Raw genomic sequence first — 19,719 nt, 5'->3', positions numbered from 1 at the left:
GATCAGTATCCTCTCTCTACTTAGCTTATAGCCCACCTTGATGACAACAAAGTTTGATATTTCCATGCTTATATAAAAAAACATATTCCAAGGAAGATCTTTTGTACCAAAATACATCATCTTTCAAACTACCAGAAAAAAGTAACTGTGAAATGCTACAAAAGACACTGAAGCTACTTAAGCTACTTACCTCTACTTAAGCTACCTACCTCCTTACCCTAAAAATACACACATACCTACAAATCACCTGTGTAAAAAGAAATATTTTCCTTACATTTAAAGCACAAAGTGGTAAGGGGTAGACATTAACATATCATAAGTTATTCATATGTATTAATCTTCATCAATAAAATTTAGCATATCTGTGTCCTTTAACCAAGAAGAGGATTTTAAGAATTTTAAAGGCAGTAAAGAGGAAAATGGGATGATTATGGAGTTTTCACTTATTTTATTCTACGTGCATTTATTGAGTACCTAAACAGAAATGAATTTAAGTATCCTAAAATGTGAATTATTTCTAAGGTGGAGGATTCTTGGAAAACAACCGAATTCGTCGTTCTCCCTCACCGTGACTCCAAAGATGTGTTTATTCTGGGCGGCACAGATGACATACAGGTAGGGTAACTGGGTTATTGAAAACCCATGGTAGGGGTACCTGGGAGGCTCAGTCATTGAGCGTCTGCCTTTGGCTCAGGTCATGATCCCAGCATCCTGGGATCGAGCCCCGCATCAGGCTCCTTGCTCAGTGGGAAGCCTGCTTCTCCCTCTCCCACTCCCCCTGCTTGTGTTCCCTCTCTCGCTGTGTCTCTCTCTGCCAAATAAATAAAATCTTAAAAAAAAAAAAACCATGGTAAAGATTGGTCAGACCTACTCCTGAATCTTCTATGGGAGATTATGATGAAGGAATGAAATATGAGAGTTACTAAGAAAAAATCTAATTGGAAAGGCAAAATATGAATATGTATAATTGACAGGAATGCTTGTACATTAAATATTTAGCAAAGCAATAAAAGTAGCATATATATGAATTATAATCCTGTAGTTAACAGTGGAAGAGTTTAGAAAAATAAGAGATAATTTATGGCTGAAGTGATCACAGAATCCTTCCTAGACCAGCCAAGACATGCTGGACCTTAAAGAATAAATGGTATTTGACAGACATAGATGAGAATGAAGGGCATTTCAAACTATTTCAATGAGGCAAAGAAACATGAATGAGCATTTCAGGTTTATAGCATACTAGGAAACTAAGTTCACTTGAATTTTTTGAGATTAGGAGTAGATGGCTATACTCTATGAACAATAAAAGAAAATAAATCTAATCCATGTGTTTGGAATATTCTTAGTGATTTAAAATTCAAAGACACATTTGTTTAGCAAAAGGATCTGTGTCTTATGGCCTAATTTAAAAAGCAAAGCCCTGGCGCATTTAGGTGTACCCACACCAGAACTAATGATGAGATGGATTTGCCAGGTATAGGTTGGAAGAGCAAGACCAGATGTCACTCTGGGCAGTAGATGAAAGAGCAAACCCAAGATGAAGTCAGGTAGTAGGAGGCCAAGTGATGCTAGGTGATGGGGCTTCTGCTCTCAAGAAATTTATAATTTAAATAGGGCAATTAAAATCCTTTAGATTAACAAACACATTTTTTACAGAATGCACATGTTCTGTAACGGTTGCTGTAGTGGAAGGGGAAAAGTAGGGGAAGGAGGTAGAGAGAAAACTGTTTATAGTCCTTCTAAGCTTGATATGAATGAGTTCAGTTTCCCTCTTCTGCAAGATAATTGAGATAAAGTGATGTTTCATTAGATAGAGAAGATAATTTTAATTTTAATTTAAAACTTTTTAATTTTGCAAGTTTTGAATCCTTTGAGAAATAAAAGCTTAGATGACCAAATGGTGTAAAGAAGGTACCAGATACCTAAAAGTAGGGGGAGAGAGGAGTATTGAACCAAACAAAAAACATGTGCCATTAATAATTACAGAAATAGCCAAGATTTGGCAATCAAAAGTCTCTTGGTGACATTTGAGAGAACGTCAGAGTGGGTTGTGAGCCACTGAAGTGGATGAGGAAGGGAAAAGGATGGGTAGGAAACAGTAGGTGAGACTAAGCTATTTATTTAAAAAGTTGGCTTTTAAGTGGACTCTCGGGATTAAACATCTGTAATTATCTTTGAGAGCACAAACTCATAATGCTGCATATTTTCTTCTTCTTTCTTTAAAGGTCCTCCTTGATGACAGCACCATCAACATCGCAACCATTGCCTCATCACGTTATGTTGGTCCATTGAAAACTCGAGTGGATGACTGGCAGAAACAACTTGCCTTATTTAATCAAACACTGGTGAGTGAGGGCAATTTCATGCACTCAGAGAATTGGAGAGCCATGGTACTTTAGAAATCATTTCTCCAATCATTTAAATATGATGTAGTTTAGATAAGATTTAATTGTTGACATTTTATTATATTCAGAATGTAAAGAAAATGCAAATATACTAAGTTCTTCTTTATATAATTATGCCATGTCTCTTGAATTAGTTATTATTGCCATGAAACAAAATACCACAAACTTGGTGGTATGAAACGGTCTATATTTATTATACATATCACAGTTTCTGTGGGTCAGGAGTTCAGATATGGCTTAACTAAGTCTCCTACTTAGGGTCTCACAAAGGTTCAATCAAGTTGTGGGCCAGGACTTGGTTTTCATCAGAGGTTCAACTCAAGGAGGATCCACTTCCAAGCTCATTCAGGTTGTTGGCAGAAATAATTTCCTCACAACTCTGGGACTAAGGGCTTCAATTTCTTGCTGGCTATCAGGTGGAGGTCATCCTCAGCTCCTAGATGTTGCCCACATTTTGTGTTTATTTATAAATCTATAGTTTTATTGAGACAAAGCTGACAGTGTGGTATGAAGTTTACATTTAAACAAAGTTTTCACAGAAACCTAAAACATGCCTGAAAAGATTTTATAGTGGAGTTCTAGATGCAGGTCTAGATGATGGGAAGTACTCATGGGTATCATGATTCAAGATAGCATTTTGAGTATTCATTAATTCTTAAGATTAAAAAAAATTATTTTTGTTCTGTGTTTTAAAGTGATCACTGCCCCAGTATGAAAACTGAATCTTCTCCTGAGATGAGAGCTTTTGAAATCATTCAGCTCTTGAAATGATTCAATGAACTTGTGTTGTCAGTGACTGAACCCTGCCACCAATGGTTTCAGAATTTAAAGTTCAAAAAACAGAGAAGCTCCAAGGGTTTTTCACCCTAAGAATATGAGCCCTTGTCTTGAGCTACTCTCATTCCCTCCATACCACCCTCTTCCCCTCCCTAAGTATCTCGGCCAGTTGATATTTATAACTTCATAATTGGAAAAGAAAGGGCCTTCTTGTCAATTAGAAGAATTAGCACCTCTAAGAACAATCTGCCTATGCATACACTCCAGTGAAAGACTTTCCCTCCTCAACCAGTTTCTATCCCAAAATGGCAGACAGCTTTGGTAACTTACTAACTGGCTTAAACCTTAATGCAACAGCATTAAGCTCAGGCAGGGAATATCCGGGCTTCTAAGCTTCAGGCCTTCGCAGCTTTTAGACAGCCTCTGACAATGCCACAACAACCTCGTATTTACTAGAAAAACACACACTTGCTTAAAGTCTCCTTGGTACCCTTCCTTGTGGTACACCTTTCCTTTTTATTTTTTTCTACCTCAAGTTATCCCATGGTAGAACAAAGAATCCACTTACACTGATCTTACTTTGTTCCCATCCAATCTCTTTCTTAGACTTCAGATGTTTAGCTTGATTTAATTACGTTTAGGTTTCTAAATATTCTAATATGAAATGTTATCTGTGAAATAATAAAGGCACTAAGTAGGAAAAGATCGTTTGTTCCAACTTTGTTTCATAGAGTTCATTTTCAGGAATGCACCCTCTTTGATGAACCCCTGATAATCTGACCCCTGTCTGGCCTCCTGTATGATGGCTGAGCCCTATGAAGGGAGGGACTGCAGAGCAAAGTAATGTTTTCATAGAGGGCCCTTCCATAAAGTGCCGACTAGTGGGGACTCTCCAAAGAATTAACTGTCTGGAAAGTAAGAGACCTGAGATAAATCAGGGAGTGGTTGTGACACTAGGCCTCAGGCATAACCCCCGAATCCAGAGTGAGAAGTGAGAAACTCACAGATGTTGGGCCGACACATGCACTGGCGGGAGGCACAGAGGACAGCGAGAACTAGGTCCCGACACTGCATTTCTGGTTTCTTTGATGAATAGTGACAGAGGCAGTGGGTGATTTTCTTCTTCCTCCAGTCCTCTGTACTTGCCGTGTGTTCTGATTTTACTTTTTTGATTGAAGAAAATGAATCATATTTCTTTTTTAAAAAGAGAGGAAAGAATATAGATATAACTGAGGCCAAAAAAAGGAAAAACTCAAAAAACCTTTTTTTTTTTTTTGGGCAACCCTTTCTGTATTTGGAAATAGTCACTAAACACTTCCCAACCTTCAGAGTTCTTTAAGTATCTTGCCTCCCCTTAGACTGTCTCCTCTGGGCATTTTAATCCTCTTTCTCTGGGTCCACTCTAGTTACCACACAGTAGATTCATTATAACTCTACCTAGTAGAGCATGGGTTGAAATTAGGCTGCAGTGAGTCTTGGACCTTGTAAGGAGGTTTCATCTCAAAGAACCTGTGAGAAGTCCCCCAAATGAAAAAGATATAATGAGTCCCATGTAATTATTTTTAATGTAACTGTGTTTTTGATTTGGGATGAAAATTTTGATAATGCCCATATTTTTCTCCTAGGAAGAGTGGCTGAACTGCCAGAGAAACTGGCTCTACCTAGAAAGTATTTTTAATGCTCCAGATATTCAGAGGCAATTGCCTGCCGAGGCTAAGATGTTCCTGCAAGTGGATAAGTCATGGAAAGAAATCATGAGGAAGGTGAACCGGTTGCCTAACGCTCTTCGAGCAGCTACTCAACCAGGTATAAAACAAAATTTTAAAAAACAAATAAAAAGGGGCGCCTGGGTGGCTCAGTCGTTAAGCGTCTGCCTTTGGCTCAGGTCATGATCCCGGGGTCCTGGGATCGAGCCCCGCATCAGGCTCCCTGCTCTGCGGGAAGCCTGCTTCTCCCTCTCCTGCTCCCCCTGCTTGTGTTCCCTCTCTCGCTGTGTCTCTCTCTCTCTCTGTCAAATAAATAAATAAAATCTTTAAAAAAAATAAATAAAAAGGGTTTACAACCATCTAATATGTTTAGCACCTATAAGATTCTGGCAATATGGGGTACAGTCAATCCTTGATTCTTGTCAGCATTGATGACCAGGAATATTTGTGGCACATCGACTCTCTTGCTGAACAATGTGAATTGAACACTGTTGTTGTTGTTGTTAATTATTATCACTGTTATTATTACCTGTCAGCTTAGTTCATAGTTTTGGCACCCAAGAATCTGATTCTTTTTTTTTTTTTTAAGATTTTATTTATTTACTTGACAGAGAGAGACACAGTGAGAGAGGGAACACAAGCAGGGGGAGTGGGAGAGGGAGAAGCAGGCTCCCCACTGAGCGGGGAGCCCGATGCCGGGCTCAATCCCAGGACCGTGGGATCACGACCTGAGCTGAAGGCAGACGCTTAACGACTGAGCCACCCAGGTGCCCCAAGAATCTGATTCTTTTTGCTGCTTTTATAATTTGGGGATTCTGCCACAGAGTCTCAGTGAGGCTTGCATGTCAGAATTTGACTACAAGATATATATTCACATTCAGTTGACCCATTCTGCTAAAGCTCTCACACACTTATAACCATAAAAATTTCCACATCTTATTTTTCATTAATTCATTAAAAACATTTAAAAATATTACCACAAATTTTAATTCTAATCTCAAGACTGAAATGTGTTTTAATAAGTTCTGTTTCTAAGGATATGGAATCAAAGCATTGGTGCGTGCACATACATGGTTATTGAACTTTATCAAAGCCTCAGCAAGCTTGTGTGTTGTTCTGCAACATATGACTTTTTCTGCTGAATAGCTCTAGACAGCTTCCCTGTCAAGCAGAGGCAGCCTGCTGGGCTATGCCCTTTGCCCAAAGACGCTTACATAAAAACAGAAACAGAAAGGAAAAACTATATGGTGTGATAGAATTAAAAACTTTTAAACTTTGGGGCTCTGAAGGTCACCCACATTTTTTAACTCCTAGCCACCTTCCAGCCAGCAGTTGAATCACTTCAGCCTCTGCTTCTGTCCTAACATCTCCTCTCTGCCTCCGACCCTCCTGCCTCCCTCCTCGAAGGACCCCTCCGATTACATTGGGCCCACTAGATGATCCAAGATAATCTCCCCATCCCATGATCATTGGTCACATCTCCCAACTTCCTTTTTCCGTATACACTAACGTATTCTCAGGTTCTGGGGAATAGGACACGGACATCTCTGAGCACCCTTTATTCTGCCTACCACATGCATATTCAAACCTTTTGCTGCAATAATGTTAACGTGTGTGATCACAGAGTGCTGCCGCAGACTTGTTACATAACTTTTGAAATTAAAAAAATATATATAATTCCAAAATACGTCTGGTCCTAGGGATTTCAGATAAAGAAGTGTGGACCTATAAATGTCATTTGGTGATGATAAAGCTATGAAGGAAAATTCAGCAGCATAAGGGGCTAGAGAACAGCTGGGGGCTGCCGTGTGTGTGTGTGTGTGTGTGTGTGTGTGTGTGTGTGTGTGTGGTGGAGGGCTTTTTTGATAGAGTGAGTGGCTTTCGAGCATAAAGCAGCAGGAAAGAGGGAGTGAGACACATGCAAATCTGAGGGAGGGTATGAAAAGCAGAGAGAAGAACAAAGGTGAAGACCAGAGGTGAAAATGTACTTAGCATGCACAACGGTCTGTACTTGGGTTTGGCTTTGGTTATGCACTCCCAGCAGTTGGGGGTGCCAGCTAAAAATTGTTTCAGATTGAATACTTGTTTGCCTGTGGTAAATATTAAAATTACCATTAGATAATGTTATTAAAAGTAATAGTTAACATTGTTAGCCCACCTCCTGCAATTTAAATTTTTTCGACCATTTTTTATCAAATAAAACCAAAGCTTTAAAGAATGTTAATATCATATTTTACTTCCACTTAAAATGGTATTTTCTATTTATTTTAACACCATTTTACCAACACCTCTTCCCCCCCCCCCCAATAAACAGGACTTCTGGAGACTTTTCAAAATAATAATGCATTACTTGACCAAATTCAAAAGTGTCTAGAGGCATATTTAGAATCAAAAAGAGTTATCTTTCCAAGGTAAGTTTATAAAGCAACCTACAATATTTTTAGTAGTGAAGACTATCCATTAATTTAAAAGGATATACTTAAAACAAACCGTAACCTCAAAACATCAGGGAACCAGAATGAAACAAGAAAGATACGATAATTGGTGAATCAATCCAGCTGATATCTTGATTGGGGAGTGTAAGGCTCAAGGATAAAGGTACAATATTTGGTGGAGGATTAAGTGGGCAGGTACCCGAGGTGCTGGAGGGATTCTAGGTCTCAGCATTGTTTCACTGTTGGGTGCACATGTGTGTGCCTGCCTGTGCATGCGTCCATAGAGGTGCATGCGAAAAGTCAGAGGACCCTCTGTTGCCTGAGCAGGTTTCTTTGCACTAATCGGTGACCTAAGAGTGTCACTGGAGAAGTTGCCCAAGAGATCATTTCACAAACTCCAAATGATATTTTTACTCATCTCTTTATTCCAAGAACATACCAAATGTTATGCTCAGTGCTAAAGATACAAAGAAGAAAAGGCTGGATCCTGCCTTAATGGGGCTCATGGTTAACAGGTGGATAGTCATGTAAATAAACATTATAATACAGTTTTTTTAAAACCAGGATAAACTATTTGATGGTGGCCAAAGTTCCCAACTTCATTCCTTAGGGCACACTGTACTGTAACACAGAGGACATTGGCAAAATGTTTCATCTTCCCTGGTATTTTCCTGTTAGTTGTTAAGGAAATGGCCTTTAAGGTCTGTCCTTGGACAAGCACTGTGGCAGCCAGGGGTGGGTACTTATTGGGTTACTTGGTTGAGAGGGGTTGTTGCTGGGGACCAGAACAGGGTATGTGTGTGCACGAGAAATCCAAGATCCAGAAGATTTGGTTGAGTTTTAACAGAAGTGGTCAGGCTTTAAAGAATATACACAAATCTTACTAAAACATCCTTCAGGCAACATGGATAAAGATGAAAGAGTTTGAGGTTTGGAATGTGCCTTTTGTCTGTTTCACTCTTAATTGAGTGGTTCCCAAGTTGAGTCTCCCAAAGCCAGAGAAAATCTATATACTACTTTTGATACTTAAAGAAAACTGGAAACAAATTTACCGGTGATAATATTGACCACTGAAAAGCATCCGCTTTTATTTGTTCTTTTGCTTAGAACTGCATGAACTAGTTCTGCTACTGTGTTATGTCAGGAGGCTCTCTGTGGTGTTGATTTCACCCTGCAGGCCTTCATGAAGACATACTGTGAGCTGCAGACCAAGTTAGTTCCTGGGGACACAAGACGAATACAGTACTATTCCTGCTCTCACAGAGCTCATGGTCCAATCTTTATAGTTATCCCCCTGTTTCGTTAGCTGAAAAAGAGGCATGGGCACAAATTAATTATTACTGGATGGTAAAAGTAGCAGGACCGATAGAGTCCAACCAAAAGCATCTTTATTTCTAACTAATAACTGCCTTTGCATTCCCTGCTGGGGGCAGGTTTCTTCCTGCCCCTGGACCAAATCTTGAGCAGACCTCATGAATTTTCTGGTCATTCTCAGATAATAATACAAACAAACAAAAACCTCTTGTCAACCAATAAATGATCTTTAATAATCAAACTCTGAACTTCTTTCAAAGTGAAAACTTCCCCCTTCCCTGCCCAAGATTGTTGCAGGTCTAAAGGCTTTAGTGATGATGAGGCTATGTGGTGATCAACCCTCCCCTCTCCCTATGAGGTTTCTGAGGTCTCCAGGTTTGGGGCAAGGGGAAGAGAGGCAAGGCAGCAGAGCAGCCTGACTAGGCTGATGCATATCTGGCCCCCTCTCTTCCACGTGGGGCCTGCCATGGGCTCTTTACCATTCATTCCCTCCAAAACCAAGGGATCTCTCATAGGTAGCCTCCTCCACTCCAGAAGTGAAATGTCTTCTCTGGCCAGGCCTTTATCCCTGGGCATCCAGGAATGCCCCTTCTCCAGTTCTTTACCGATGGTGTCTTCATGACTCTAAATGGCCCTGGTGGGCAAGATCTAAGAAAATCCCATGCAGGATCACATTGGCATGGGCCACATGTGGATATTCACAGAACCAAATAAAGCTCCTGTAACCACCCATCCATCTACCCAACACATTAGGTATTGAAAGCAGGGGGGTGTAAAGTACTAAGGCTAGATTCTAGGGAAAACAAATAATATATCTTCACTCTAGAGCAAATCAATGTCATAGCAAGAGCTAGCATTTTTTATAATTTTTTGAAAAATATCTATCTTTTATGTATCAGGCACTAATTCTGGATGTCTGAGATGCATCCACACTAGTCTCCGTAACAATTGTAGAGACACGTGGTCTCCCCAGAAACCCAGGGCTGGTAGGTTGGAAGTTCAGGAAATCAGTGATTGGGAAAGAGATATGGCTAAGGGATTTATCTTTCATGTCTACATAAGGCTTTCCTTCACTTTGAAGTTATATTTTAAGTATTTTCTTTAATCCAGATTTTACTTCTTGTCAAATGATGAACTTCTGGAGATTCTGGCCCAGACACGAAATCCCCAAGCTGTGCAGCCACACTTAAGGAAATGCTTTGACTCCATTTCAAAGCTTGAATTTGCTCTCATGCCTCCTACTGAAGGAAAAATTCCTGGTGTGGAAGGAGAGCCAGAAAAAATTTACACTAACGATATTTTAGCGATGCTATCACCAGAAGGAGAACGGGTGAGGTGTTTTTGTTCATGATTCTTTATAGGGAAGCTTTGTTGCCCTTCTAGGGTTGAGGGTAGAAATTTACTGTCTGTCACTCTAAGCATTCATCAAGTGCTACCGCATCGTACTCTGTGGGCTCAGCAGTTTCAAGGATAACAAAGATGAAATTCTTGCCTGCAAAGAGCTCTAGTGGAGATACAGTCAAACAAATGATTGAAAAGTACCACAGTAAGTGCAGTAACAGAGGTGTGTGCTTTGTTCTTGGGAACAGAGTGGAGATAACTGGAGCCCAGCCTTACTCAACTCTCCACAAGAGGCAGACGAGTGAGCTGGTTAAGAGCGCTGAGTCTCCTGCCCGGCCACCTGGATTCAAGTCCCATCCTTTAACCTCATCTATAAAATGAAGAATAGTAATAGTGCCTGATTAATGAGATGCTGAGGATTTTCAAATAGTATTTGAAATGTGTGTGTGTGTATATATATAATTTACAAATAATTCTATGTAAATTACTTAGAACTGTACCCAGTGGGTGCTATGAAAGTGTTAGTTGTCATTGTTTGCTGTGGTGTATCCAGGACACTGGATAATAGCCTGGCATACAGTAAACACCAAGGGAGTGAATCCATTAGCAAATTGTGGAGAACCACAGGACTTCACAGAGAGAAATCTCTCCCTCCCTCCCTCTCTCTCTCCCCTCTCTCTCTCTCTCTCTCTCTCACACACACACACACACACACAGCCAAAGAAGATGGAGCAGAGACATGAGAGGGAAAGCATTTCATACAGAGGAAATGTGCGGGGAAATGCCAAGGATTTCAGTTCAGTTAGAGCAGGAGATGTATCCACGGAAGTGGCAGGAACCTATAAACATTTTACTTGTCCTGAATTGACCCTCTTGCAAAAGAATTTGCTCATCACTAGTGCAGAAGAAGAGAAAGGGGAGGACCACGGCTAGGATCCAGGGAAAACATGAAAGTTAAAGGGAAGGTAGAAGAACTAAGAGACCCAGACAAGCAGGGCAGTCAGGTCACTGGAAGTCCAAGAAATAAATATGTGTAGGACTAAAAAGTATCAACTGGACTTGACAACTGAAAGACCATTGGTAACCTTAATGACCTTAACAAGTTTAGAGGAATAGTTGGGGCCGAAAATCAAATGGCAGTAAGTAGGAAAAGAAAGTGAAGGAATTCATGTAGACACATATACTCCTTTTTTCAGGGATTTGGCTCCAAAGGGAAGCAGTTAAAAAAAAAAAAAAAGGAGGTAAAGAGAGATGTAGAGTGGGACATCAATAGAAGTTTCTAGTATTTGTGGATAGGCTTCAGCGTGTCAGGGTTCTGTTATAGAAGTACAGAGGATGTATGGCTGGCAAGTGCCACACTGAACATGTTATCATTGCTGATTGTCCGCTAGGTTAGCTTGGGAAAAGGCCTGAAAGCCCGGGGCAACGTGGAGGAATGGCTTGGTAAAGTGGAGGAAGCCATGTTCACTTCTCTGCGTCGCCTGAGCAAAGCTGCCATCGCCGACTATCAGGGGAAACCAAGGACAGACTGGGTGACTGCTGGCCACCCTTCTCAAGTAACACACTCCTTAAATGTCCACCTCTGAGTCCATTGCTGGTGAGATGCATCCCATACTTAAGGACCATGTTTCCATGCAGGTGATCCTGACCATTTCTCAAATAATGTGGTGCCGTGATTTGACTGAGTGTCTGGAAAGAGAAGATGGTAACCACGTAGAGGCCCTGGAAGATTTTGAGAAAGTAAACTTTGAGGTGAGATGTTTAACCGGGTGACAGTGAACATAATGCTGTGCAGGATGGTCTCAGGAGGTTTTTTTGATTTGGCTAATGCAAGTCACATACTTCAGAAATTTTAATGCTCTGACCTGCCTTACAAAGCTTTGGGGTTCTTACGAAAACCATTTATGTTCAGGTTTTCTTAGGAACACTACCTTGATATTTGTGTAATATTTATAAGAATGCTTATAAAAATAGGAGGAAAAGACCATTTGAAGAGGAAAATCTCAGAATTATAATGGTTTGCAACATTTAAGGAGACTTTGTATTTAGTAGGTCTTGGATATCTCTCACAGAAGCTTATTCAAATCCTGGAAAACCCCAGGATTTGTGCCATTTCTACTCTTAGGCTTAAGATGTGCCTTTCTACCATTCTAGAGAATCCTCAGGCAGCCAGCAATAACACAATAAATAACTGAATCCAAATACCATTCTACAAGAACTTTTAAGCTGTAGTTCAGGAATGCCATTTTACAGTATGCCCAATCTTTAACTACAAATTTAATTCTACTTCCAGGCAAGTTTGCATTTTTTTTTTAAATTACCTTTGAAACAGAAAAGGGAAGAAACAACTTTCTTGAGATGCGAGAACACCATCTCTTGAGGACTTCATAGAATTTCAGGTCACAGGGGCGCCTGGGTGGCTCATTCAGTTAAGCAGCTGCCTTCGGCTCAGGTCATGATCTCTGGGTCCTGGGATCAAGTCCCGCATCGGGCTCCTTGCTCTGTGGGGAGCCTGCTTCTCCCTCTCCTCCCCACTTGTGCTCTCTCTCACTATCTCTGTCTCTCTCTCTCAAATAAATAAATAAAATCTAAAAAAAAAAAAATTTTTTTTTAAATTAGTTTTGGCAAATGTCTGCTGCAAATTTAATAGTAAAAAATAGAAAAAGATGGTAAAAAATATAGATATGTAAGCTGATTTTTGAAAATTCATTATGACAGGTTTTCTTTTGATTTGTAGAGATTAAATGCCCTGGCAGTGATAGTTCGAGGCAGTCTTCCAAAATTACAGAGAAACATCATAACTGCCTTAATTACTATTGATGTACATGCAAGAGACATAGTCACTGAACTTGTTCAAGCCAAGGTAACTTTTATTTAAGTAAAATCATATATTTCTTCCTGAAATTAGTGCATCTAATATATATATCATTGTTACCACTTATACAGGTAGAGGAAGTCAATTCCTTTGACTGGCAGAGACAACTGCGCTATTATTGGGATGTAGATGTGGATAATTGTGTGGCTAGGATGGCGCTCTCTCAGTACACTTATGGCTACGAGTATTTGGGTGCATGCCCAAGACTAGTTATTACTCCTCTCACGGTAAGTTAGTGATGAATTAGGTTAATCGTGATACAAATGCTTTCTTAAAATAGTCTTGAAAAGGGGCGCCTGGATGACTCAGTCGGTTAAGCATCTGCCTTCAGCTCAGATCATGACCCCCGGGGTCCCGGCATCGAGCCCCACGTCGGGCTCCCTGCTCAGTAAGGAAGTCTGCTTCTCCCACTCCCTCTGCCCCCTGCCCCACTCGTGCTCTCTCTCTCTCTCTAAAATGGATAACTAAAATCTTTAAAAAAAAAATAGTCTCGAAAAGTTCCATCCAACCTTAACTCTTCAAAGGATTTGCCATGAATACATCTTTGTGAAGCAGAGATGTGCATCATTAATCATGTGCCTGGATCTTTGAGTATATCTCAATTGCTATAAAACCTTTCATAGAAAATAATGACCCTCCTCCTGTAGAAAGGAAGAGACTTATAAATTTATGGCTTGAGTCAGTTCCCTTCAATAATGACAATTTCTGCATTTCTTCAGGATCGCTGCTACCTTTGCCTCATGGGAGCTTTGCAGCTCGACCTGGGAGGCGCGCCGGCTGGTCCTGCAGGTACTGGGAAGACAGAGACAACCAAAGACCTAGCTAAAGCTCTTGCCATCCAATGTGTGGTCTTCAACTGCTCCGATGGTTTGGACTACAAGGTACATGCCAGCATCTGAACACTACCATTAAGTGCTTTATGGGCTTTCTCACTTGCAACATGGCATGACAAAAAAAGGAGAGAAAGGGTGATGGCAAGCAAGGGGGAAACTAATAAGACAAGGGATGGTCAAAGTGGGATAAATAGAGCAAGGGAGAAGAGTCACCACAAGGTGGGTTGAGTGGTCCAGGTAAGAATCAAGGCCATTGAGGGATCTACTAAATGGTGGCAAAATTAAAAGTCTTTTCATGTCACTAAATAGAAAAAAATGAGATGAGATACAAGATATAATAGCAGGGAAATCTAGGAACAAGGAATAAGCTTATAGGAAGAGATGAGCAATTCAGAGAGTTGTGTATTAAAAATGAAATATGTAGGAGGTGAGAATGCATGGTAAGATTTTTCAGTACAGTAGTTCTCAAAGTTTTTGGTCACACCTTATTCCCCTTCCAGGTTTTCATAGCACAAAGTAGCATATGAAACACTTTATGAAGTCCCACAGTTAGGAAATCTATTTACCTTTATTTAATTCAGCGAATCTGGAATATATTTCACCAAGGGTGCCTTTTGGCCACTAACACACAGAGCTGATAGTCTCACTTTTCTGAAAGTTACATGAATGCCTGTATAATGTCTGAATTTAGAATATAATCATTTAAATTGTCCCAAGTAAACTGTAATTCATTCATTTTTACAGAGTAAATCATACTTACTTTTCAGAAGCATCTTCAGAAATTAGTGTTTCATAGGACATGTTCTTTAAAAACCCTGATCCTTTTTTTAAAATTTAGGGAAAAAAAGATGTTGCTGGGAATGTCTTTTTATTAATAAACAAAAAATAGTTGGGGCACCTGGGTGGCTCAGTCGTTAATCATCTGCCTTCAGCTCAGGTCATGATCCCGGGGCCCTGGGATCGAGCCCCACGTTGGGCTCCCTGCTCAGCGGGAAGCCTGCTTCTCCCTCCCCCATCCCCCTGCCTGTGTTCCCTCTCTCGCTGTGTCTCTCTGTCAAATATATAAGTAAAATCTTTAAAAAAAAATAGTGGAAGTGCAGCACAGGCAGAAAGTTGTTTCACAGGAGCAGAACAAGAGAGGAACGAGAGACTAGAAAATCTCAGGAAGGGTGAATCAGGAAAGGTGACCTCTCTCCCTTCAGCACAGGTGCAGAGGTGGCCTCTGGTACACACAGGAAAGAGTCTGGGAAACTGCTGTCAGCAATCCAGGGGAGAATTCATACTCCCTAACATCCCACCTTTATGGGGATCTGCTCCCACTGCTATGAAGTGACCTCATTATCTCAGCAGAGATACATCAAGTTTTATGATAGTGATGATTTTTTTTATCTTGGCCATAATAATTTTGGTTGTTTTCGATCTTCTCAACTCAAAATTTGAATTTATACACCTGAATCCATCTTTTAATGGTTAGGTAGTCATTGCTTAGGCTCAATCATTCCCGGGAACTGTGCACTCCCAAAGGTACAAGTGTGTACTGTGTGACACTTCAAGCCACAGGATGCATACATATGACTCAGTTATCTTAGACTCTAGAGCAGAAGTCAGCAAGCTTTCTGGAAAAGCCCAAGTGGTAAATATTTTAGGCTTGCAACTTGTCATTCTTTCTGCTGTTGTGGCATGAAAGCAACCACGTACCGTATGTAAATGTAATATATCATGAACGAGCACGGCTGTGTTCCATGAAAATTCCATTCACAAAACAGGTGTCAGGCCAGATATAGCTGTGGGCTGTAGTTTGATGATCCCTGAAGTACCAATTATATTCAATGATAAGAAATTTAAGTATTTATTTATTCTTATTTATACTCTACCTTGTTCCATAAGGATTTATTACACTAACCTTTTAAAATTAAAGAAATATCGGGGCGCCTGGGTGATACAGTCAATTAAGCGTCAGACTCATGGTTTCAGCTCAGGTCATGATCTCAGGTTATGATCTCAGGGTTGTGAGATTGAGCCCCACATCAGGCTCTGCGCTTAGCATGAAGTCTGCTTGGGATTCTCTCTCCCTCTGCCTCTGCTCCTCCTGCTCGTGCTCTCTCTCTCTCTCTAAAATAAATAAATACATCTTTAAAAAATAATTAAATTAAAGAAATATATACATGTGAAAAAATTCAAACTGTATAGAAAGATCCAAAGTTAAAAATAACAGATTTTCTCTCTATTCACATCACCCAGTTCCACTCTCCAGAGACCAAGTTTCTGATTGTATTTGTTTGTTTTTACTTCTTCTGGTGATTGCTATTATCTATAAAAATTTGTGTCTATTATGGTATTTGTATATATCAATTTTGAACATTATCTGCCAACTTATAAAATCAAGATTTTATTAGATATAACCCTCCAACTTTCTGTTCCAACTTCACTTTCTGATTTTCATTAGTTCATATAATTTTGTCTTACCATGTGAAGGTTTATGAAGTTGCACTATTCTAGAACTATAATTATGCCTTCTTTGCTTTGTCTGGGGGTTGAATTTAAAAATGTAGACCCATTATATAGCACTTACAATATCAAGGATGACTCATAATGGAATTTAATGGAATGATCAGGCTCATAGAGAAGGATCAATACATACGTCATGAACACTGCCATTCAAAGGAACACATTCCAAGACAAATACCATATGATTTCACTCATATGTGGGATTTAAGAAACAAAACAAATGAGCAAAGGGGAAAAAAAAAAAAGAGAGAGAGGCAAACCAAGAAACAGACTCTTAACTGTAGAGAACAAACTCATGGTTGCCAGAGGGGAGATGGGTGGGGTGATGGGTGAAATAGGTGATGGGGATGAAGGAGGGCACTTGTGATGAGCACAGGGTGATGGATGGGACTGTTGAATCGCTAAATTGTACACCTGAAACTAATATCACACTGTTAACTAATTGGCATTTAAATAAAAACTTTAAAAAAAAACAATAAAGGAACACATTCTAAGCATCAGGATTAATGGGTTTCAATTTCTTTTCAGCTTTCTTCTTCTAAAGCAGTGTTTTGTCACCTTTACTTTGCTTGTGAATCACCTGAAGATCTCATTATAGTGCATATCCTGATTCTGGAGATCTAGAGGAAGCCTGAAATTTTGCATTTCTCAAATCCCCTGGGTGATGTCAACTCTCACTGGTGCACTTTGAAAAGCCAAGTTCTAGAGCATTGGTTCTCAAAGTGTTAACTCTGGACACCAGCATTATCATCACCTGGCAACTTGTGAGAAATGCAAATTATCAGGCCCCACAGCAGACCTACAGAGGAAGAAACTCTGGACCTCTCATATGAAGGCACTAACTTCTAACATAGCCCAGTATTCACATAAAACTAAGCATAAACATAACGTAAACATAAAGCACAAAGTCGAATGGCATTATTTTGATTTCAGATGATGGGGCGCTTCTTCAGCGGTCTGGCACAGTCAGGGGCCTGGTGCTGCTTTGATGAATTTAATCGAATTGACATAGAAGTTTTGTCGGTCATAGCACAGCAACTCATTACCATTAGGAATGCCAAAGCCGCAAAGGTAAGGTGTGGGCAATTGTCCATGGAGGTAGCATTTCTGAAGTCTGTTGCACTTTAGGAAGAACAATGCTAACTTTAGCATGTCTACCCATATTTCCAGTGTAATTGGTGAGTACTACAGCAATAAGACATAGTTGAGTGAATTAATTCCTCATCCAGGCAACACAGAAATAACTATATGTCACACGCTGTGTGGGGACCTGGGGATACGCAGATGGTGAGACTCAGTCCCTGCTTTCCAGGAGCTCTGTTCTTCCCACCCCCAACACCCATGCACGCACACACGCATGCGCACACGCATCCACCCACAGCCTGTCCCTGTCCCCTCCACCTCCTATTTTCCTCTTCTTGTTCTTGCCTTTGACATTTACTTCTCTGTTAGGTTTCTCCCCTGTACCTCTTCTGGACTCCACTGCCTTCATCGTGGCCCCCAGGCTCAGCCTAGTGCTGGCAGAAAAATGAGAGAGGAACCCTGCAGAACCCAAGGCTCTCAGCCTATACAAACCAAAACAGGCTTGCCAGTTGTTTAATATTTACATACTCGCTGCCCTGAGTCCCTAGAGGGTCCCCAACCACTATCTTGTCCCCTTCCTAAAAAGCACCAGATCTTTGCTAGATCCAGCCATGAGGGTTCATTCTGGTGTAGCAGGGGGGCTCTGGACCTAGCTGTAGCTCTAGGGACGGAGGCCATTCTCACCAGAAGGTGCCCTGATAAAGAGTTGTTAAATGTTTTGATTATCACCTCTGCAAAAAAGCAAATTACAGAACAAGTAAAAAGAAAGCAGATATTGGACTTTAGTGAGTCACCAAATTGTACAAGGCATTGTACTTTTCATTTATTTCATTTTCACACTAAAGCTACATGAAGTAGAAGGCATTTTCCCAAGGTTACAGATGAAAAGGATTCAAAGAAATTTAAAAATATTTCTGGGGACACCACAAACCAAGATATTCACCTAAATCTATGTGACCCCAAAGTCTGAGCTCCTTCAACTACACACTCTCTTGCCTCCCACATACTCAGAGGAGGCCTGTATTAAATGCAGGGACCTCCAGATACAGCATTACTCATAAGTCACTATTACCTTGCTGACCATATAGCTGAGAGCAGAGCATGGGGACTAAGAGGGAAGGACCAACGAGAATGGAGGCAGGATAGAAGCATTGCCAACTGGAGGGCAGCAACGTGAGGTAAAAGGAAGGGAGGAAGACATCTGAGATAGTTGGAGTGGAATCGATCCCCTGGAATAGATGAAAAATAGCACAAACAGCCATTTAGTGGCTGCAGGACTGGTCTCCGTTGTACTGCCCAGCATTTTCTCCTCCGGGCTATGACACATCTCCTGGTCTTCCCTATATTCTTTGTGTCTGTTAATAGTGCCTTCCTCCCGTGGCCGAGCTAGAAACCTGGCATTCATCTTGGATTCCCCCCCCCAATTACCATCAACCCCAGAATCTAAGCCATCATCAAGTCCATTTAATTGTATCTGCTAGATGCCTCTCATCCCTAATAGTAACTCCATAATTCCGGATCTTGTCTTTGTTCAATAACAGTTCCTTACTGGTCCCCCTCTATAGTTTGTCCAGCCTCTCTACTGCCACCTTTGATCCTATCACTCTGCCCAAAATTCTTCTCTGCTTCCTCCCACCCACAGGGCAAAATCCAAATTCCTTAGCCCAGCATGCAAGACTCTTGATGCTCAGGCCTCGGCCTAGCTATGCTTTCCTCTTGGAACGTTACCCTTTAGCAAAGTGAATATCTGGTCATTTCCTGAACATGCACTGCTCTCTTTGACCAGATAGCTCCCCCTGCTTATCCACATGAAATGCCCTTCTTCATTCTTCAGGGCCAACAGGCTTCCCTGCTCCTCCCGTGGACTTTGCACACACCTCCCATGGAGCATCTGTTGTACTGCTCAACCACAGGTTCCATATCTGACTCCACACTGTAGGCCTGGGAGCTTCTTGGGCGGGGGGGGGAGCCCGAGTGAGTCTCTCTCAGCTCTCCACCTCCACACCTAACCCTATGCCTCATCTGCAACAGATGCTCAACAGGTGTTTGCCCTTGAATGAAAGTGAAGGGGTAGTGCCAAGAGTAAGAGTGGGGCCTCCAACACCCAAGGACTCAGATCCCATTAGAATTTCTTAGGGAATACCAGAAAGTAGGGATGGAGAAGATTTCAGGGCCATTAAATCTAACTTAAATTGAGGAGTCTCAGCAAAAGAGGTTGAGGCCTAAAATATTACAGGACTGGGCCAGAAAGGCAGGGACAGTTTGGGCAAAGCAGGAGCAGAGAAACAAAAAAGCAGGAAATACTGAGCCCAGAAGAGATTGGGAGTGGGTAGTACAGAATCAGGAGAGAAACATTCCCTGTTGTCCAATAGCAGGATTCACTGGGCTGGTAGTCTTTGCTTGAATGTTCCATACACAAGTTTTGTACTCAAGTGGTGTTTA

At 40.9% G+C, this 19,719-nt stretch overlaps 1 protein-coding gene across 1 annotated transcript in view; it reads left to right on the top strand.

Annotated features, from left to right (window-relative positions):
- Positions 1-19,719, top strand: part of DNAH6 (dynein axonemal heavy chain 6) — a 239,399-nt gene that overhangs the window by 96,641 nt on the left and 123,039 nt on the right. Inside the window, exons 20-30 of the mRNA XM_078056370.1 lie at positions 523-615; positions 2,226-2,345; positions 4,808-4,988; positions 7,203-7,299; positions 9,748-9,967; positions 11,370-11,534; positions 11,617-11,730; positions 12,716-12,841; positions 12,925-13,080; positions 13,573-13,734; positions 17,128-17,265. Of these exons, the coding sequence (XP_077912496.1) occupies positions 523-615; positions 2,226-2,345; positions 4,808-4,988; positions 7,203-7,299; positions 9,748-9,967; positions 11,370-11,534; positions 11,617-11,730; positions 12,716-12,841; positions 12,925-13,080; positions 13,573-13,734; positions 17,128-17,265 (1,572 nt within the window). The remainder of the gene's footprint in view (positions 1-522; positions 616-2,225; positions 2,346-4,807; positions 4,989-7,202; positions 7,300-9,747; positions 9,968-11,369; positions 11,535-11,616; positions 11,731-12,715; positions 12,842-12,924; positions 13,081-13,572; positions 13,735-17,127; positions 17,266-19,719) is intronic.

Source organism: Halichoerus grypus, chromosome 10 (genome assembly GCF_964656455.1).
Source record: "Halichoerus grypus chromosome 10, mHalGry1.hap1.1, whole genome shotgun sequence".
Lineage (NCBI taxonomy): Eukaryota > Metazoa > Chordata > Mammalia > Carnivora > Phocidae > Halichoerus > Halichoerus grypus.
This window is presented reverse-complemented; position numbering and strand designations above follow the sequence as displayed.